Here is a 22964-nt window from a genome sequence, read left to right as displayed (position 1 = left end):
ACCGGTTGAGGTTTTAGAGGGGACAGACGATCTGGAGACATTACTGAGGTAGAAGATTGTAGATATGTGAGTGGAAATCATGCACTCACCATGTTGTGTATGTACTGTAGATATGGACAAAATTGCTGCATTTCTAATAGTTTCAAACAGCAGTACAGATGTTTTACCCTGGAAAAGATTGAAAGACATTGTGCAATTAGCATTTCCATCAGAGGATGCTGCTGACTACCACAAATTCACAGTAAATTTTAAAATGAACAGTGAAAAGGTTTCTTGACTTTAAATGTATTTGAAGAAAGATGAAGTGTTGACTGTGGTTACTTGAATTTGATTTGTCTTGTTCGTGTTACATGTTGTTTGTCTCAAGTATTTTGAGAAGAAAATTAAAACCATTTTCTTTTCCTTACAGCATCATTATGAATCACTGTACCTGATGCTGCTAATATCATAACATTGAAATGTGAGTTTGATGTATTTGCGATTGAATTTTGAAAGAGTGTTTTTTTCTGTTTGGAAAATTATACTTGTTCATTGTGTCAAAGACTGAAGCCAAATTGTGCTTTTAGTTACTTTTTCCCATTATCTGCTTCATGTTTGAACTCCTGAGTGATTTTAACTGCAGGGAGAGAGGCTGACCCAACACCGACAACATGACTTTCATACTGAGACGAGAAAAGGCTGTGGTTCTCAACCTGATGGTTAAAACACTCACAACTGATCACAAAAGTACTTTCCAGTGAAGGGTTCATACTTTTACCTTCATTAGTCAGAGAATCAAATGAAAACATCAAAACCAATAATGCTTCCTCACCCCCTCATCTGTTCTTGACACACATTTTTAAAAAGCCTTGCAGAAACGTGTCCTTTTCCAAAAAACACAAAAAGCTGTCAAGTTTCCTAAAAGACCTGGGCACTGTAGTTTTTAACATAACTCATACAGGAATAAGTAGCACATTGATTTGGGACTATTTTCACAAGTGGATGAATACATATTCAGAGCACAGCACCGTGAGGTATATACAGTGTCCATGTTCATCCTTTACAGTGTGTCTCACTAATGTGTTTTTGGAGCATAATGGAGGTCTATGGCAAAGAGGAATGCACTTTATCATGTTTTGGTGTACAGGAAATGTATTTGGCTAGTTTACATCTATTTGTATTTGGTGTTTTTAAATGTGAAAGAAAAATGAATAAAAACAATGATAAGCTGCAGCTGTTATGCTGCCTCCACTAGCCAAGTGTTGTAGGCTGAGAAGGGAAATAAAATAGAGAATAATAATATCTGCACAGTCTTTTGTGTATTCATCGTGGACACGAGAGGGCACTTTAGCTATTGATTGCCCAAAAGGTTGACCACTGTGATATCAAACGAAGATCTTGAGCATTGTAAGAAAGGGGCCAATTAATGTTTAATTCAGCTTTTTGGACTGTAGTTAAAATGCTGCATTATTATTCTTAAAAATGGATCAAAGAATGGTAAAATATAAAAATGGTTTTGTGTCTGGGGTATCAAGTCACTCTCTTGTATCATCGTCTCTCTGTCCTGTTTTTCTTTGGATCATTTGTGATGGAGTAGAGAAACATGTAAGACATCTGTAAGCCTGTGTGTCACTGAATTTTCTGCATTGTCATACACATCTACTGTATTGCTGTTGTGTTTGGCTGTATTAGGTTGTACCATTTTGTGTCTCCAGTTAAACTTACTGTCATTGAAAATGTATTATTTTATTGCAGACTGCAGTGTGTTCATGAGGTGACATGGAAAACTGAAAATATGCTTTTCCCTTTGAAATAATTAGAGCTTTTCATAAAAAAGCGATAGATCCTACCCTCGGAGCTGAAAATGAGCTTTAATTGCATTTTAAAATTTTAAAATCGACATATTTAAAGAATGAAGTGAATACAAGCAAGTAAAGAACAAGAAATAAATATAGGCCTAGGTAAGCTTGAAAGAATAATCCCAACTCAAGATCTTTGCTGGAGCTTTAACACATATCAAATGGTCTTCATCAACTTGTCGTAGAGATGACTTTGTTGACTTGAAACAAATTTGATTAAAATGTAAGCCTAAACCGATGAGAAGTCCTAAAAGTGCTTCAGATGAAATCACAGCTCCTGCGTTCAAATGTTAACAGATCCATCTCCATGACAACTGAGCAAAATGCAGATGGTGTGATACAGTTGAAAGCTCTGTAAATAGAGTGGAGTGGATCTTGAGTGCATATTGTTTTATCAAACTATTATCAGTGCTTTGATGATAGGCTTAAAATAAAGAAGCTGAATTATTTTCACAGCTAGCAAAAATGGCCACAAGATGGCAGCAAAACACCTTCTGAATGTTCAAAACAAATGAAAAATGAATTAAACCCAGGTGTAGTTTATGGCCGTACTCCTCTGTGAATATATTATTTATATAAAACCTGCAGCACATCTTCGCTCATTTGAAGTTGATAGACGCCTGGTGTTTTGGAATAGTTTGTGACTACTTACCAAGTGTTCAATGGTTATCTGTATCAAATAAGCAACGTGTTTATTTGTCTTATGGTTTATTTGGTTTTGCTGAAGTTGAGACTATAATTTAACTTCATGTAGCCTATTTTTCAATCATGAAGTACAAAGTGAAGTTGTTTTGGCTGTATTCGTATACTCTGTGTTGCATTTCTGTATTTTGTCATGTTTTAACCCGAGGTGAAAGTATTGTGCCAAAATGGTCACTTTTTTCCATCTTCTGTAAGAACAACAGAGTAGTGGTACTTTTTATGCTGCTATTAAAAAAACTAAAACCCTTTAGATAATTTTTATTCTCACTGTTATTGCTGAACATAACGAGCGTCCACTCAGTCGTGGTGTTCATAACATGGATATTGGTTACCACTAATGCAGTATCTACACATTAGGGCTATTTGCAGTATCATAGAACACCATCATGCTTCAACTGTTTTTAGAGAAAGCACCTCTCTCAAGTTCACACAAGTGTGACTAATGTACAATGATTGCTATTTGTCATTATATGATGGACTTGACTTTACAGGCATTGTGGGGGTCACTTTTTTAAAAGTCTTGGCATTGCTGTTTGTGTTGTTTCTTATATTTGTATCCTTTTGAATTGAGCTTTTCTGTCTGTTTGCTGTGTACGCAGTATTCTGTCAGTTTGTTTGTTATAACAACAATGAAGTGTCAGATGAAAATTAAAATCTGCCACAACAACCACGTGTCGTCTTTCTTCTCTGTCTAGAGAAACATTTCAGGTGTTGATCTCCTCAATTAAAGTATGCACCCTAAAACTGTATATACAAATGTGCTTTTCAATATATATGCCTGTAATTTTGCAAAGTTAATTTTGTCCAACATTATGTCACACATTTGGAAACAAAATCATTAAAAAGTTACACCCTTCAAACTATCATAGTTATGAAAGCCCTATTTGCACTTATGCTTCACTAGAGGGCAGTATAATTCATCTTTTGTTGTTTTTGTGTGGGGAAATCTACTAACTAAACACACCCCTTACTCTATGCACCCTCAATTACTTTATCATCACTGCTGATTTTAAACATCTAACAAATCCAATATTGACTTAAGTGGAAGACTTATTCAGCGATCCAACACTGATGTGTCTCAGTAGTAGACCTACTTGTATGTGCTCATCACTTTACAGCACTGCGTTTTACTTAGCATTTCCCCTCTTCTTACCCAGAGAACAATTAATTGTTAATGATTAATGGCACATCTTTGCTGACTCATATGTTACATATGAATAAATTACCAGAGGATCTACATTGTGCTCCAACTCTGACTGCCTTTAAGAGCAGTCAGAGCAGTTAAAACTCTATTATTCTCTTCTGCCCTCTAATGTTGTCTTTATTAAGTGAATTTAATTAAGTCAAGACAATTTACATTTTTATAGCCCAATATCACAAATTTGCCTCAGTTGGCTTTACAATCTGTACAATACTAAAACATCCTCTATCCTTAGACCCTAGATACAAATATTCAAAATACTTTCTAGAAAAATCATCGAACAGGGACAAAAGTGAAGAAATAAAACCTCTGAAAGCGTAAAGGAGGAGGGATCCCTCCTCTAGGATGGACACACATGCAATAGATGTTTGTACAGACCAAAGATAGCAATATTAAATAAATACAGCATAGACAAACAGGATGATAAAATCATAGATCAAGGTGTATGATTTCTGCTGAACTTATCTTGATTTAATTGTTTTTATGTATGTACAAGTTCCACAGCAAATAATGCAGTTTATCACAACAGTTTCTTTGACATACACACAGATTAAAAAGATCACTTTATCCTGACATATCCTGACCCTTGTGTCCCAAAGCACAATCCTAACTTTTGATTATTATGTTCAATTTGAAAATCCTAAACATAGCCACAAAGTGAAGCAACATTATATGACTGAACTGGTTCTGATATGTAAATCTAAAGCATTGTAGAGGCAGGAATGAAGATAACTCAGCACCAAGCTAAACCAATACTTACCTAAATACTGTAACATAATATGAAGCACAATGTTGACGACAGGTTTGTTTCTGACACGCTTCTTTAACACCTCTTTCATGTATTAAACCAGCTGTTTCCCTGTCAGCCCATGCTCAGCCACATGACTGATTCTGACGATCTTTCACAGCTTGTAACCCGTCATTAGTGGTCATCTGGCTAATGACATCACACAGAGGAATGAGATGACTCAGTGACAGGGGGTTGGTGATATAACAAACTTTGGAGATAAACATGCTCAGATCATCTGACGTCACAAATCAGCTTAATAGAGAAATTATCCAAGCAGAACATTAAAATCAAGATTAGATTTTTCCAACTTTTTATCTCCGAAGCAAAATTCTGCAGTTCTCCATGAAACTTAAATATCAGATCAAATGTATATGTTTAACCTTCATTATTTGCAGTAAAGCAAAAGTTAGACCTGTGTTTTTGAAGTGGTTGATCAGGCACTGAGTTTGACACAAAACCTGATGTCTCTTTTCCCATTACATATGAAAATGTATCACAAATAAAGGCATCTTTTAACTATTGGTTTCTCTTCTTCACTAATCTGGTACTTCACTTTCCCAATGCATTGAAAAAGTTTTTGTCTTAATCTATTGTCCCAATACTGTGTATACCTATATATGTGCCTACTGTATATATGTGTGCATCACTTAAGAACATCAAATATGGGTGTGTTGCACATTTTCTTTTTGAGAATAACCAGAAATATTTAAAAACATAAGAACTATCTGATATGAAAATGTCCATTACTTAAACTTACTTATACTTATTATTGACTTGAATTATGTTACTTAGGATCACCTTGAGAAAATGCATTACAAAATGCTTTACTATAATTCCAAAGGTGTCGATGACGACAGCTCATTTTACAACAGAAACCCAACTGATCAGTTAAATATTTGAAGTTGTGTGGTGAAACTGACAAGAATGGGCTCTCAACAGCATTAATCAATTAATTAAAAAAACAAACATTGAAAAGGTACAACAACAAACATTTACTCAAAGCAAATTTTAGACCATTTCAGACCATGCCACTGACCTTTCAAAATTAGTACTTGGAACAATCATAATGCAATTGGTTAAATTAAGTATCATCACCAATAAATAACACAAACAACCATTCAGTGAACTCCTTACAGCCCATTTCCCCATTTAGAAGAATGAGAAACAACCAGACTTTATTGGGCACATGTCACTTGGCTGACCATAACTACTTACAAGTAAGGGTTAATTGTGATAATAATTGTGATAGCTCCTGTCACTCAGAAGGACCTGGGCTATCGATGTGTTGACAGACAGCGAGATAGTCAGTTCTACAATTCCTGTAGTGACACATCCTGAACTTTAGATGGCAGTGTACTAACATATTTGGTAGCTAAAGACTATGAATCTGCTTCTAGGGGACAAACTGTAAAAAGATATGTTTGTACCAAAAGCCAATAATTAACTTTTAATAGCAACATACAGGTACACATAAGTCCTACTTTAGAGTAAGTATAGTCCAGAAAATGAAATCACTGTGTTTATCTTGTAGCAACTGGAGATGTAATCATTTCTATACTTGATTTACAACATTACTTATATGCTCTTACTAGGATTATAACTCCTAATTTATCATATTCTAATAAGTACAACAGTGTAAACTCTATAAACAGAAAATATCTAAAAGAAGGAAAGGAACAGAGAGGAAAATTATGCTCCAACACTTTGATGATGCAGAAAGATATACATATACAGTATAGTATATAATATATTTCATCAGTGTCTTCAAAGCACACACATGTTTTTTATGTATCTCAATGCAAATTACCTTTGTTTGAGCACTATTAATCACTATTTGCCTATATTCTGTCATTCTCTCTATAATGTAATAATTGCTAGTTATTTTAATACCTTCTAAAAATGCAATTGAGGGAATGAATGCAATATAAGATAAATTACTTTATCTCTGGCCATAATAGCAATTGCCATGATTTGATAAAAATAATTATTGTTTATGACATTACCTGGCAGCTGCAGTATATTGATTGGTTTCTATTACACATTTAATAGATTAGGAATGAGAGTTATTACATCTCTACGAATGATTACATTAACTGTCAGACATTGCATCATTACAGTGCCTTATCTTGTTTCCTCTAAATCTAAAATATGAAAGTGTGTCATCTCATTCAATTACTCTCACTACTACAGTGCAGATAAATGACATAACATAATGAGTTAAATGCTTTCACTTGTACAGAAAGACCATTAATAGACCAGATGCATAATTAATATGAACTTTGGGGGTTGACTAGTCCTGCAGTCACGATTACCTCTTGGTTCACTACTCATATATTGCTCTGTGAAAGCTCTGAGTTTCTACTTAGCACAGCCTTTCTTTGCTATTCAGTTGATTATTTTGAGATCATTCTGAATGAGTTAATTGATTGATCCCTACACATAATGACAGACTAATTAAAGAAGTGATGCTCAGGATTGTCTTTTAGGTTCATAGTTCAGTTTTTAATCTCTTCTGGCAGAGTGTATGTGGGAGACATCTATGTTTTGTTTTTTTAAGTCATAACACTTTGATCAGAGTGCTTTCATTGCGAGGAAAACGGTTTTGTCTTTGCTTGGTGGTTTAATTCATTTTTTGTTCTGAACATCCAAAAGTCAGCGTAACTAAAGAAGTCGTAACACTGAGCCACATAAAAGATGATAATACTTTCCGTCTGCAGTGATGTACAGTTACTGCTGCTGCTGCATGTGCTGCCTGTGTTTCAGTGCTGAGTGATCTGAGGAGACATTTCCTTAACCAGTGTGTTCATGCTGTCAGCTGAGAGGAAGCGGACGAATGCACAAGAAAGCAGCTGCAGGTCAGGGTCACATTTGGAATCGTGATGGGGCCTCCCTGTTCAGTGTAGCTAAATGTTTAATAGATCCAAATGTCATCATCGCTGCGTCGTATGATATAGATGTACAACACATTCACGCTCAGATGGGCCAGTTTAAATGTAGACTTATTTAAGATCCTGTCTGCCAGCATCTACTGTGCATTTCATTTCTGAGTGTGATTCTGCCCACTTTTGCACTAGTTGTAAAAACTGATTAAATTGTTTAATTAATTTATCAAGCAAGAATATCAACATTTGTTGGTTTCAAGATTTGCTGCTTCTCATATAATAACAAATTGAATATCTTTGGGTTATGGTCAGCTAGTCTTACAAGGAAGGAAATGTGCAGATGTAACCATAGGCTGAGTAACTGTGACAAGCATTTTATTTAATTGTGACATTGTATTGACTAAACAACTTATAGAGCAGAAATTCAACAGATAAATAATAATGCAAACAACTGTTAGTTGCAGGCTTACTTTGGTGCTTTAGTTATTTCTTTGCACAAACAAAGAAGACTCACTAAAAACTGAGCAAAAATGTTAAGATTATGAAACTGAGTTGACTTGAATATTACCTGCAGAAGTGAGTTAAGTTTCACTAAGATCCACTGCATGAAGAGAGGTGCCCGTCCATCATACAATATTAGCTCCTTTAATATTTACTGTATAAAGTGTAACAGAATTAGACACACAAGTCAGTTAAAGCTCTTGCTCTCTCTTGGAAGTTAAGTTATGCTAAGATGATTTATTCATTTGCCCCATTTCATTGCTTTTGAAATCTGAGTTAAATCTACTTCCTTCTTTTTCTCTCTCCGCATCCGTCCATCCATCTGGGATGAATCACTGACATCAGCCCTGATATTAAAACTTCCAGATGATAGCTCTCAGCATGAGGAGGCAGGTCAGAGGGTCGAAAGCAGCAGGGGACCAAGTTTGTGGACTGACAACTAAAGGTCTTCCCTGTAGGGAACCGGATGACCTGACAGAAAAAGTACAGTACCAGTCATAAGTTTGGACATGCCTTCCCATTCACTTAAATAAGAAAGTGTGGCCAAACTTTTGACTGGTACCATTTATCGGATTTGGATTTTATCATTTAAGTCCCCCTCATCTATTTTTTACACTAAGGATTGGTATCTTTTCAAATTGTTCGAAAATAGTGATATGAGTGTCTGTGCCAATACAAAATCAATACATGATTTAGTTAAAGAAATTGAAACTCCCAAACATTAAATGTTGTCTAAACACAAGATTAACACAAAACATTATCTGAAATTGCCAATATTTTAAGAAGTAATCAAAATACCAAATCTGGGTAGACTTTCAATGCCAGCTTTCTATATCTGAAGGAAGAAGGGACAGGGAAGGGAAAGATCCTTTTATATATGAGTGTTTTGGTCAAAGGCCTTCTTCAGTTATACATTAAAGGATCTTTATTGAGCAAGTAAAGACGTGTGTGGGTGTACATTATGTGTATACTGAACCAATGCTCCTGTCACATTTCAGTTGTGCAAGACATTTTTTGATGGAGCCTTCTGTACTTACAGTATGTGTTTCCAAGACACAATATGTTCTATGTAAACAGACCTCATGTAGTTTCTTTGACTTCTCCAGATTGGAGCAGAACATGCAATATGCTCTGCAACCTTTCAAATATATATATATGGTAATTGAGGGAGTGATAAACAACTTCCAGATTGGCTGTCTTGCATATGCAACTCTTCCTTCCCCTTGCTAATAAAGCATTGTATCCGGGTCACACAACAAAAGCCTGTGGCTCAGGTGCTTCCTCTGTGACTGCAGTGAAGGTGGCCAGGAAACTGTCCCTATGGCCCATTTCATGACACATATGGTTTCTTTTACAAACATCCTCCTTAAACTTCCTCTTACACTCCAATGCACTGCAAAAGTGGATGCATAACTAATTCTGTAAATAAGTCAATGCTGTATAAAAGACATGTTGCTTTAATTTTTATGCTCTATCAATTATCTCATCTTCCTTCCTTGATTCAAATATTTCCAGATGTTTTAGCTTTCTCTTTATATTTATGAAATTTGCTGCGATGGACAAATATAGTCCTCCATAATACATCATCTACTCCATAATACATCTCGTAGCCGGAATGAGAGTAAGTCTGTCCTGGGAGGCTCATTCATTGGAGGAAATTGGATGGGCAACGTAAGCGCTCCTCTTGAATGGGAAAATAGCAGAGAGGGTTGAGCAACACACATACACACACGCGCGCGCGCCACACCACACACAGGCTGACAGTAGACGAGCGGAGGCCACTGAGACACACACACACGGACTGAGTCTCTTGCTGCAGAAACGAGAAGGACCTCATTATCATTTTTTGGAGTAAACACGTTTTCGTCATCGGGAGTAGTTGTTTTTTTATTTTTTTTATTAGAGGATTCGCGTCATTACGAGTCGCGCGCATTCCTCAGCAGGATTTGCGCATCTCCAAATTGCAAATTGTCTTGTGCTCTTCAGGAGAGCGCTGTTTTCATTCCTCTGCTCAGGAAAGCTTTCACAGTCATGCTCGAGCGGCGACTGACGGAGCGTTTCATCTGAAATTCTTGTAACCTAAAAATAAAAAAACAAAAATGGAACAACAGCTCTCCAAACCAGAAAGCAAAAACATGGATGCGTGTCTGAGACGGCTGAAGCAAGAACTGGTATGTACTGTTCTATCTACTTCTATCAGCTATTATCACTGTAGGATGTTGTTATGTTTTAATAGTGTGCATTTTGAACATGTAGCATTTGCATTGCGGTCGTTTGGCACGCTAAAGGACGCGCAAACTAAAAATATAACACATTTACACATAGAAAATATTCAAAATAACAACAAATGTGGCGCTTCCTTTGCACGCGTCCTGCCAGATTTCTATATTCCTGACTTTTATCTGGTGTATAATTTAAATTGGGGATGCATTTGTATTCCTTTAAATCGTATTAATCTCTGTAGGCTTAAAGCTTTAGGCACACTAGAGGCATGTGTACATATCCCTCCCCTCTCTGTCCACGCAGCTGGGACAGATGTTTTAAGCTTAATGAGCTCAAGACAGCTCTCTCTCCTTGCAGGACTGTCGTTGGTCTGTGGTGAGATGCAAGTTCAGAAAAGAAAAAGATACAAGATTCAATGTGTGTTTTGAGCTGCTGTGGTAAATTTAAATGTGTCCATGTGTTGCAATAGATTAGATCTGCAGTGATTGGTCAATTAATCAATGAGCTGATCAAAACAGAATTGACTGATGATTGATTCGTCATTCAAGTTATTTTCCAAGCAAAATTCCAAATACTTGATTGGTTGATTTTCGTAGTTAGTTTATGGTAAAGTGAATATTTTGGGGTCAGTCAGACAAAAGAAGATATTTGATGATACTGTGATGAGCATTTTTCACAGTTTTTTGAGGTTTTACTGCTCAAATTATAAAATAATCAAGAAAATAATTTTATTAGTTGCAGCCCTACAACAGACTGCCAGTTTCACTTACTAGACTAGACCAGTCAGCAGTCACTGTGAGTTTCATCACATTATTATGCTCTAAATGAATGTGTCAGTCTCCCTCATTTAACATGTCCACATCTCCTCTCCTCTAATAAACACATTTGTTTGATGGTATCAAATTTAGAGTGCCATTTCTTACCCCCGTCTTTGAAATGTATAAACTAAACCTGTAAGCTCACCCTCACACCCAAATCATTTGGCAACGACATGCCGTGTGGACCCATTTTCAAAGGAGCCTTAACTGGCACAGATTTCATTTGGAATTATCTTCAAAGCAGGCTTTTTTTTCTTTCTACCTAGCCACTGGCCCACAGAAAAGCCTTGCATGGCTGCGTGTTTTGCAACACGATCTGCTCTGTGACTTCTTGATTCGCTGCTCCAAATTAGCCACACGTCTGTGAAGTGGCACTTGGGATTTTAGGGGAGTAGACCTGATGCCAGGAGGACATGTTGTGTTATAACTGCCATAGCGCTGTTTGGTAACATAATAGAAAAAGTGTTGTGCCATGCTGGGGATCAAATAGAGAACAGAGAACAGGGAGCAGATGCCGGTTAAAAAGCTGAGGCAGCCTCCCCTGCACAGGACCATGTGGGTTGCAATCTGTTGTTCAGAAGACGAAGGCCATCTCTGCCAAGGTTGTCACTTTTCTTTCCACTGTGACTGATTTTCATCCAGTGCTCAGTGGAGAGTGGCTCCATCTGCAACACAGAGATCACAAACATCCAACAACCGACTTACAGCCGCGATGTCGAGTCGAGTATCTCTTCAGAATCGCTCGTGGTTCAAAGACTGATTTTAACTGACTGAGTTTAAAGGGAGCCTGCCACTTGTTTTTCATGTTTTAGTCCATTTACTGCAAATCACATCACAGCTTCCCATTTTCCAAACTGTGTTGTAGGAATGTGGGTGTATTTTTGTCAGGCAGCCATTGGTTTTCATTCATTCTATACTGTATTAGGTTAAATTAAGAGATTCTTGAAAATTCATCACACACAATGCAGTTTAATTGCAGATTGATTTACTGCACTTCATTACTAAGGCATGAAACTGAAAAAAATGCAGACTTGATGCTCGAGGGGCATATTATGCAACTCCAGCAAATTTCAAGTAGCCTGATAATCAGACTGAATTGTGACATAGTTTACTTTATCATTCAGTCCAACTTTGTGTCAATGCTAGCTTGTTTCTGTCTGGGTTGTGGGTTTTTATTTTACCAATGAGTAGTGAGAGACGTATCCATCCCACGACATTTTCAGTTGACATGCTAAGCAAAGTTCCCATTCTTGAACCTGTCTGCAAAGTGTGCAAACAGCTGAAAATGAACACAACACCTGTCCAATTTGAAATGCTGACAGAAGTGTGACATGTGGGCAGTGATTCAGACGTTTTGAACCAGAAAATGTTTTAGCAGTTTATTAATTGACTATTGTACTGTATGGAAATAAATTGTGGAAATGGAAGGTAATGTTGCCACAAACAGGTGAGCATAAATGCATCATAAGTGTAGGTGTAAGACAACATGAATTTGAAAGTAGTTTTCAACATTTTAAGTATACATGATGTTTCGCTAATAAGCTAAAACTTTCAAAAATACTATTATGGTCCTTTGAAACTTCACCCAAGTACCAACTGAAGGTCTCTCTAAATGATGGGAATGTACTGTATGTAGTTTAGTTTGCAGTGCCTGTAGCATTATGGAAATGTGAAAGTGGTATTCAAAGCCTGTGTAAAAGTCACGTAAATTTACAACTTTGAACCCAGTGCTCCACAGTAGACAGTCTGAAACCCAAGATCTGGTGTTCCATCAGCTCTAAAAGAAGAAGAGTGTCACGCAAAAGTGTGAACACTGTGTCAGGGGTCAGGAAGGTCAGTCTGTGTGGGGTAGTGTCAAGTCACACTTGAACATTTGAACCTTGACCTAACAAGCTCTAGGGCTATGTCTTTTGACTACAGACCACATCCAGTACAACCATCCATTAACACAAAAACTCAGACCTGACACATACGTTTTCACATCAGCAACGAATCATCATTTTTCGTTGTTGTACTTGTGTTACTCTGACTGAAAACAGAGTTTGTCAACATGCTGCCAGCCTCTATTTTTGTTCCTTAAAAAAAGCACAACAAGGCTTCACAGAAATCCTGTACACATCATGGTAACAATGGAATATTTTTAAGCTTGTGCATGACTCATTCTTCAGACAAGAGACGTAAGCCTTTCCTGCCTACTTAAGACTCGAAGATACAAACACTGACATGCCTTTGAGTCATCTTGTCTAAATGTTGGGTTCACACCTGCTTAGCAACGCCACTTCAGACACTTTAGCATGAATCAAAGCTTTTGATATCGTCACCGGATAAGCTGATTTTATGTGCATCATGCTCCCTCATCCCTGTCATACCTGAGGCAAATTTCAAACAAGAAGATCACCTAGGAATTTAACACCAAAGCCAATGATCATGAGGTCATGAAATCTGAGAAAAGCATACACAAGTTTGAAACCTGCAGTCTTATGGAAAGCTTGTGTGCTTTCACAAATTCTTTGTTACCTTTAGGGCGTGGGATCAGAAAACTGTGCACAACACAGAGCAGTGTAGCGGTTTAACTTTGAGCTTATTTGTTTTGTGCCTCCCTCATGGCTCCCGTTCTCCAACCTGCCCTTCCTTCCCCTCGGCTAAAATTGTCCCAACTCATGGTAGCAGCTGTGGGGTTTGCGTGGGTGATTATTGTGTTTTAGGTGGACCTTTCACAAAGCCTGTTTATCATTATGCACCACACACACAACCTGCTTTACCATGGTACACAGCATGAAAAATGAAATCATTACCCAAGACGTCAAAGTACAGATTTTTTGAGGATTTATTGTTTCTGGAGGCAATTGGGTAGTTAAATCTGCTATAACCAGTAATGTGACCACACTAGTTTATTGTATTGATCATTTTTCTATCGATTAATCATTTTAGTCATTATTCAAGAAAAAAAGTGCAAATTCTCTGGTTCCATGGTAGTAAACTGAATATCTTTCAGTTGTGGACTGTTGGCCATTGGGAAACAGCAATCAAGAGTTTTCATAAATTTCTTTTTACAAGCAGAAAGATGGTAAAAATGTCCTGCAGAGATGTGAGAATCTACAAATTTGGGTGTTCATCATGATGAGCAACCCACACATAATCATTTGATCCACTGTTAATACAAAAGTACTGATGAATGCAACTTTAAAGTCTATGGACCCATTTACTCCTGACTAACTGTTTATAAAATAATATGCATACAGTACAAACTACTGTAAATGAGTTGCAAGTTTGAAAATGTAATGCATAAAAATGTAGGTTGAATCCTCATAATGCTGCACAAAAATCAAGGCCATCATCATGACAGCTTATAGCAATCACACATTTATTTTAGCTCCTGTTTTTTAGTCTTTTTTTATGATGTTAGACTAAGAGGGGGCAAGAGTCTCTGCAAAATTAACGTCACACTTGATGTTACCACTGTGGGCTGGGGATTTGCCTGTGCACTTTCACTGCCCACACGCAAGCTGCTGACGTCAACTGCTGAGCTATCAAGCATCTATCTAACGACTACTGCTTCCAGTTACAATTTACAGCAAGGAAGACAACAGATTGGGTCCCAGACTGTCTCCAAATTTCTTCTGCCAAAAGATAGTGATACGGACCCTAACCATCCTGTGTCTCCCAAAGCAACGTCATTTTTGTAACGGCGTGAATGAGTTCTAGGAGGAAACAAGCTATTAAACCACATCCCATCTCTGAAAAGGCCGTCAGGGATTGAATTGCTGAGCAGCAGGACACAGAAACAGTGATAGATTTGTGTTTAATAGATGTTATTTTAAAGAGTTGTTTCAGCTAGTTTATACTGAACATAATCACTCTCTCCAGATAGTTTGTTGTCCAGGTTTTAGACAGTCTCTAAAGTTTCTGCTGCAACCGCAATATGATGGAGGTATATAGAATAGCCTTGATTGTGCTCACAGCATTGAAGAGTTATATTTTAAAAGTGCAATAACAAGATGGCTTTCCATAAATGTTGCCATTGTTCTCTATAGTCCACAAAAAGTGCTGTCAGGAGCTTTCACAAGAACATTTTCTGGTAGGAAGACGTTCCAATAAAAACTTCACAGTGAGGTCTGTGGATTATCCAGAGTAATCAGTACATTGTCTCTGAACAGATGTAGAGTTGAAACTTTTTTTCTTCCATATAGGCTTTCCAACCCTGTCGCCAGACAGGAATGTTGATATTGATTGATTCTGCCAAACCTTGGAAATATTAAGGTTACAGAAAAATGTGGTTACAGTTGATAATAAGGTCAACGTTAAATGTTGGTTTGTAATGGGACACAAACTCTGGTCTCCTTCATGAAACTCAAATGTGTAACATGGCCATCCACCACCCCAAATGTTGCTATTGGACAAAAATTGTGGTATAAAGAATCATCAAATGTGGATGAAGGGATACTGTGCTCAGTTTTCCAAAGCTGTGAGCACCACAAACTTCACTTTACCTTCACTGTACTGAGGCAGCAGTAAAACCTCAGAGACAGATGTCCCAACATCTGGGAAAATAAAAACAAATTATCTGCGTGCCACTAGAGGAAAGAGAGAAAGTATGGGGATTTTTTTTTTTTTTGTAATTTGGATGAAGCAACCCTTATATTTTTTCTGTGAGGATTCATTAAGAGAAGCATATCAACACAACACATATCAACACATTGAATATTATAAGTATAAAATTTGAATGTCAAATCAAAAAAACAATTAGTCTTGACATTATACAGAAGGCACTTGTCCACTGTCCCACATAATTTTGTTGAACATTATTCACACTTTTCCCCTCCTGATCATGACCCTGAGGACATTTGGACCAAACAGAGTCACCATATAACCTTATCAAAGAGGCATTCATTGCTGTGTGCACAGTGATTTATTTCTTTTTGCTGAACGCTGCACAGCTTTATTGCCCTCTTGATCATGACCTCGGGGCTGTCCACGGCAGTCTGTGGCATGTCCACCAGTTAAGTCACAGAGGCCCTCTCTGTATCCACTGGACAGAAACCCCATTCCTGTCCTTGACCCACACAGCCCACCATTCATTTTTAATTAGGGGTGGGGGTAGGGTGGAGTACACTAGCTGTTGCTGTTGGCCAGCTCCTTCTAAACAGGAAGACCTTTAGGGTCTGATAACCTTGGCCTCACCATTTCCTCCCTTCCAGCCAATAACAAATAAACAACAACAGTGAATGGCCTGGTTTTTATAGACAGAAGAGAGCAGCAGTATGTGTTTTGATTTCTCATTGGTGTATTTATTTCTCACCTAATAACCCAGTGAGATTTTTTTTTAGCACAACATGCAAGCACACACGTACATGCCTTAAGAAATAGACAATTACCTCATTCAAACGAGGCATGTCTGGACATGTGTGGGTGTGTGTTTGCACAGTGAATTTATGTTTCCCTCCATAACTGACAGAGGCAATATCAGGGCCACAATGAAAGCAAAGAGCTAAATCTCTAAAGACAGCACTGATTTATTTATACTGCGCTTAGTGGTATTTAATTCACTTGCGTGCATATTGAATGGTTTCTGGATGCATCTTCACATTAGGTGGATCTTGACACAAGGATAAAAAATCACCAAGCAATCTTTTTTTTTAATTAAAATGGTCAGAACTTTTTTATCAAGCGTCCATTCAACATTAATTCAAGACTGCCAGCCATTGTTCATAAACTTTGAAGCATTCAACCCTTAATTAGCAATTATGTCTGGTTGGCTGGCATCACTGCAGCCAGAAGAAGAAGAAGAAGGGGGAGGGGGGTAGTAGGGGAAGAATCTGGACAGTCCCTGTTTGTCTTTCTTTCATTCATTCAGCAGATTTGCACTTGGCTTACCTTTTTTAAATGATCTTTTTATGGGAATACACGCTTGATGGATTAACCGGCTGGAAATAGAAGGTGGCGTTGGCTCAAAAAGAAGATTTAACTAAACTTCACAGGATTGGGTTAATGATGCCAATGTTTCTGGGCAGTACAATTATTCCCTGCAGCTCCAGTTTCATCCCAGATCTCTTTAGTTTTTTATTAAATTACACTAGACATTTTTTTCCTCATCTCCATTTTATTCTGGTACAGACCTCAAGGTGCTTCTGTAGGTCGTGTCAGGTCTGCGTCATCTGTGTCCTAATGAGGCCCTCAGCTGATTCACACATTTCTAAAGTGAGACATCTCAGGATTTACAACATCTGTGCCTTAACGAGAAACTGCCAGGGGTTATTATTTAAAGTTGTTGTTAGTATCCCAAGCAGACGTCAGGATGAAGGTTGAAAAGGCTGACATATTTGGGCCACAAAGTTCTACCTCGAAATGGCAGTGGTGGAGTGCCTCGAGTTAGTTGGCATAGTAAAGGTGGAATAATGGGGTTTAGTTTACTACTGTTCCTCTGTTTGTTCCCGGGGGCACAATATGAATTATTAATGTTGCCTCAGAATAGAAATGCCAGTAAACAACTCAGTGCGTTTTAAATAACCAGGGCCACGTCTGCGATTTGGGGGATAATGGGAAAGTTGCATGTGAGTGTAAAATTAGGGTGCTTTTGGTTAGCATGTGCAAACAGGTGTGGCCCTTTCAGAATGCATGAGCATGGTTTGCTTAGGGAGATAATATTTCAAAAACAAATTTAATACAGTAGTACATGTATCACCAGTAGCTCAAAGTGCAGTGATCCCTCCACTGATCCCTGCATAAACTTCACTGAAGCCAAATGTCTGAGTCTGAAGATGTTACTACAATAACATAACTCTGCACGTTATCCTGTCATAAGACTTGTTGACCTTTGAAGTGAAGGAAAGTAAACCATAATTACGGGCTCATTCACCGCCTCTCCCAGGACGCAGGCAATTACTAGCTAATGAAGTCAGCCATATGTGTAAGGCAAGAAGACAAGAGACAACCTGATTGTGCTAATTACACGTACCTTCGCTGCCTAATTTAGCGAGCCAACGAGAACCTCTGAGGCTTTTGTTCTCCAGCATGTGCATTGATAGGCTTATTATCTGATCTCAGAGGCTATTCACGCCCCTATGCACCTACTCAGCCATATGTTACTGATGAGGAAAGTGTTTTAACCCACAGCTTAAATGTTTATGGTGCAGGATACTGGATGAATGTCTTTGAGTGTATATTATAGTGCTGAAACAGTCAGTGGTCTGGTCAAAAAAGGGTATTTGTATGCATCACCTGAGGTTAAAGTAATAGGTAGATTAATCTGTAATGAAAATAATTGTTAGTTGCTGCTGTAATATGTAAAATATGAGAATAGGTGGCACTGTTCTGGAAATTTAAGTTTAGGTGCTTTAAGGATAAAGTCTTGTGATTTTCTATTTTTTTCTAATTGTAAACAAAACCACTGCAAGGACCAACACCCACAACAGATTGATCCTGATAACGCCAAAGCCGGACTATTCCTCAATGACATAAAAAAAACATTGTTGTCCAAAAACTATTAAAAACACATCAGTGAGTTGAATTGGGTCTGTCTGTCATTATAAGAAACACTGTAGTTTATTCTAAGTCAGTACCACATACACCATCTTGCTTTGCTGCCATAAATATTCGCTGGCTCACCAAATCCACAGCTGAAAACAGTCCGCAAGAAATGAACTGTTTGCTCCTGTTTGATTAATATATGCTCAAAACTACAGTGACCAGTTATTTGGACATTTTTCAAAATTGAAAGTACATATTAATAAGTTGTTTTTAAAGATTTATGTCTTCAGTAAGAACAAATGTGCTTGGGAGACACAAACAGGCGAGGCAAAACAGAGGTCTTAATATATATAAGTATTAACACATTATTGTTTTTTTTTCATTACATTTGTTGACAGTAAAAAATAAAATATCACCATCCTTACCTTTTAATGTGGTTTGAGTTGAGTGGAAGAGTTGAGTTGAGCAAAATAATGATCACAAGATAAGTATTGTTAGTTTTTAGGCATTTTTGGATATCTGCTCATTTTCTCGTGTTCAGACAGAACTTTGTTTTTAATGTAATGTTTCATTGGAGAATGTTTGTTATGGGTTACATTTGTCCATATTCCCACAAAACCCAGAGTCTGCAACATTTCCCTCTCTCACGGTGCTTAAAGATTGGTTTGTTTATGATGCTGTAATGTCAGTTGTTTCATGCAGCTACTTTTCCCACCCTGGGGGTCTACACAATCACTGCTCCCCCCAGATTACGCATCACAGGCTGGTGTTGTTACACCTACAACCAAATCCTCCCTCCCTCCTCTCCATTTTCTCATCTATACGCATCTACAACCCCCCTTCCTATGTTCTTATGGTGTCATCTATAATTGAAACCATCAACATATCTCTCATCGACATCTCAACATATGGCGAGGGATCCCCCCCCCCCCCCCCGACATAACACACACAACCCTCTCCCCCCCCTTCTCCCCCTCCATCCCTACTCATCCGGCTGACTCTCACCGCCCCTTAACTCCCTGTCACTCACTGTCTCCCCTCTCGCCCATCTCATTGTCGGGCTGTTTCCGCCTGAGTGAACCTAACTCCCCGCCGTTTGAGGATTATAGTCTAGACGGGTAGCGCTGATTGGCTCCCATACCCGCTGGTGTCCCCCCATTGGGGAGAGATACATATAGGGGCAGTCAGACTGATCCATTTGAAAGGTGAGAGACAGTGACAGGCTGGCAAACGTGCAGACAAACAAGACCAGAGAGACACTCAGGGATATCTATACCTCCTACTTTGTTACAGAAGGTGAGCTGTGGGTTTTTATTTCTTAAGATGCATAATATTTGGCTCTTACAATGAGCTATTGAGGATATTTAACTTCAAAGTACTGGAATAAAGTAGCTGCTTTTCATTGTTAGAGGCTTGATTTATGTTCAGTAAATTACATTTATGATTATCTGACAAATGATACTATAATTTAACTGATTTACATTTGGCTTACTAGTTACTGATCAGTGTATTCTGCTGCTGTAGGTATGCCTTTATAAGTTTCTCACACACATTTTCCCACAGACACTGGCACATTTTTCAAAATTCCTTGCATGCTTCCTTTCTCCTCTTCCCACAGACATTTTTTTAAAAAGGGAGGGCTCCTGGCAGGTTTCCATCAGTTTCTACTTTTGCTAACATGTGCATGTGCTTAGAAGTTAAACCTGTTGTTTTATCGAAAGAGAACGATTCAAAGTCTGGGTCAAAGTGTGCAATGATTCAGGGTTGCAAGTTAAAACATAGGTCAGGTTGTTGCCTCTGGGCTTTCTGTCTGCCTTTAGGGGAAGACGGTTAGCCCAGGTCACATGGCACAGGCTCTTGAACAGATGAGAGCAGAAAGTGAGGAAGAGGTGGTGGGGGAAGATGAAAGTAGAGTGTATGATTACAGCAGCACAGAGGAAAGTAAGAATGAAGACAAAAAGGGCTTGTAGGAGAAAGCAAATATGGATAAATGCAAAAAGGGAAATACAGATATGAAGAGTGGATTAGAGTGAAGGAAAAAAATGGCAGGCTAGTCTGTTTTACAGCTGTCATGGATTGGATCCTCTCTTGTACGCAGGCCATATGGGATCCTGGCCCACCACCTAAAACTAGGTCACATGACCAATAATTAAACAAGGTGCACAGCCTGGAAAACACAAGAGAGGAGCATAGTCTAACTGACAAAAAATAAAAAAGCTTGCCTGTTACTATTGTCTGTTTTTATTAATTATTATGTGTATTTAATGCCTATGACACTGTTGGTTAATGGTGTGTAATTAGATTTGTGCTGGTGCTGTGATAAATGATGAACATGAAGGGGGGCAGTGAGGAAATAAGTCTTTGATGGATGAGATGGGTCCTGCAGGAGGCTGGAAATCAAATGCTTGAATTGATGAGCTCTGCTTTCGCTGTAAAGGACATTTGCTAAGTTGTTTGGTCTCATCTTTGTCTCTCTACTGCTCTCTCTCTCTCCCTGCAGCTGTCGATGAAAGAAGCCGGAGATGGCCTCCACGCTCAGATGAATTCAATGATGGGAGCCCTTCAGGAACTCAAGCTCCTCCAGGTTCAGACCGCGCTAGAAAACCTTGATATTTCGGGTCGGCCCATCAACCGGGGAATCCCCCATCCTGCTCCACCTGCGTGTTCTGACGAATCAGCTGCAGCAGCTTCAGCATCAAGCACAAATCACATGTTGTGCTCAAGCAACACCATGCCTGAGGAGGCCAGCCCAAGTCCAAGACCAAGTCCAAGGCCATCTTTGAAGAGCAGAGACACCTTCAGCCGAGATGACCACAGCCCATCCCGAAACAGAAGCAGCCTGGGAACCTCATCTTCCTTGGCATCTAGCCTAGAGAGCGAGAGTGAGTCAAGTGAGAGAAGTGAAAGAAGCGCAAGAAGCGAGAATGACCTTGAGTCTATTCCCAGGAGGTGGTCAGGATACATGGCCCCACAAGTGGACTTCTATGGACCAATGGTGGGAAATCCTCCACCAGAGCCCTACCCTCAGCCACAGCCTCCCCGCCGTGCTCAGGTGGTAGACCTCCCTGGGATCCTGTACAGCCTCTCTCGAGAGGGTCCTTCATTGGACAGCGACTACTCCCAGGAAAGCACCGACGATGGTAGTGACTGGACTTCTTCACTCATGAGCCGTAGCCGCAACCGTCAGCCCTTGGTACTGGGTGACAATGTCTTTGCCGACCTCGTGGGCAACTGGCTGGACCTACCCGAGGTAGAGAGGGAGGAACTGGAAGAAGAGGAGAAGAGAAAGAGGAGAGAGGAGAGGACAGCAGAAGGTGGAGCAGACAGACCAGACACTCCAGCTCACCCTCTCCGCCTCACCCGCTCACAGGAGATCTGCAGGAAGTTCTCACTCACCACAAATATCTTCAAGAAGTTTCTGCGTAGCGTTCGGCCTGATAGGGACAAGTTGCTCAAAGAGAGGCCTGGCTGGATGGCACCTGAGCTGCCGGAGGGCGACCTCTTCAAAAGGCCAAAGAAAATGGTCCCAAAAAGTTCAAAAGGCAGCTTCTATCTGCCGTTCTGGGCAAATGGACAGCAGGGCAAAGGCAGGCCATGTCCGCATCTAACTGAAGCAGAGAGGAACCAACACCACTTCAACCAGTTCCACCAGCTTCACCAGCAGCCATTTGCAGGGATTTATTTAGACAGGAGACAGCCAGAGACTGGTCTAGAGAAAATGCAGCCCTTGTTTGACTACAACACAGCTGTGTGGGTCTGACAGTCAGTTTCAAGCCAACAGACTGCCAGTGATGCCAGACTGAGTGAGTGACAGGTGCTGGATTTAGCCTTGCTGGAAGGGAATGAATGAATGAATGCATGAGAGGCTTGGATACACTTATCTTCCAAAAATGAACTTTACACCCACAACATGTTCTCCTGCGACTGAGAGATTATCAGGGCATCATTTTGTCTGACAATCCTAAAACTTAAACCTCGTTTGCTGTGTGTGTGTGTGTGTGTGTGTGTGTGTGTATCAGAGGCATTTTATGCCAGCACACTATACTAAAATGCGTGTGCAGCGCCTACACGATGAAATCAAACCTCTAACGTGCACATATAAATTCCATTCACTTTCAATGGACAGACGAGCGGCACGTAGATGCTGTGCACTCGTTGTTGCACATACGAGTGAATAGAGCCTCAAATACATGACATGAAGACAACACGTGACTGTTAAGTACAATTCTACACGAGCGTACAGGCACACGCTTTGTAATGTTTGTTGAAATCAAATAGCGAGGGGTTATTTGTGCCGTGCCACATGCGAACACAGCAGACAGTGTGTATTATTTGTATATTGAGACAAGCGTGCACACAGGCGTCCGCTGTGTTCACACGCAGCATGACACTTATCACCTGTCACCCTTCATTATTTGCTATTCTCACCTAGCACGTGCCACGCGTAGTTATCAGTCTTTATCCAGGCGTAGGTGATGTGGCACCAAGTATTTGCTGCGCTGGCATAAAATGCCCCTGATAGTGGGTGTGTGTGTGTTTGTG

At 39.2% G+C, this 22964-nt stretch overlaps 1 protein-coding gene across 1 annotated transcript; it reads left to right on the top strand.

Annotated features, from left to right (window-relative positions):
• Positions 1-10013: 10013 nt before the first annotated feature.
• On the top strand, positions 10014-22286 carry inka2 (inka box actin regulator 2). Its single transcript, XM_053315026.1, has 2 exons — positions 10014-10085; positions 20923-22286. The coding sequence occupies exons 1-2, from the start codon at positions 10014-10016 to the stop codon at positions 22180-22182; spliced, it is 1332 nt and encodes a 443-aa protein (XP_053171001.1). The 3' UTR covers positions 22183-22286.
• The last annotated feature ends 678 nt before the right edge of the window (positions 22287-22964 follow it).

The sequence above is a fragment of the Scomber japonicus genome, chromosome 3 (assembly GCF_027409825.1).
Source record: "Scomber japonicus isolate fScoJap1 chromosome 3, fScoJap1.pri, whole genome shotgun sequence".
Classification (NCBI taxonomy): domain Eukaryota; kingdom Metazoa; phylum Chordata; class Actinopteri; order Scombriformes; family Scombridae; genus Scomber; species Scomber japonicus.
The sequence above is the reverse complement of the archived record's forward strand: the minus strand, read 5'-3'. Positions and strand labels throughout refer to the sequence as shown.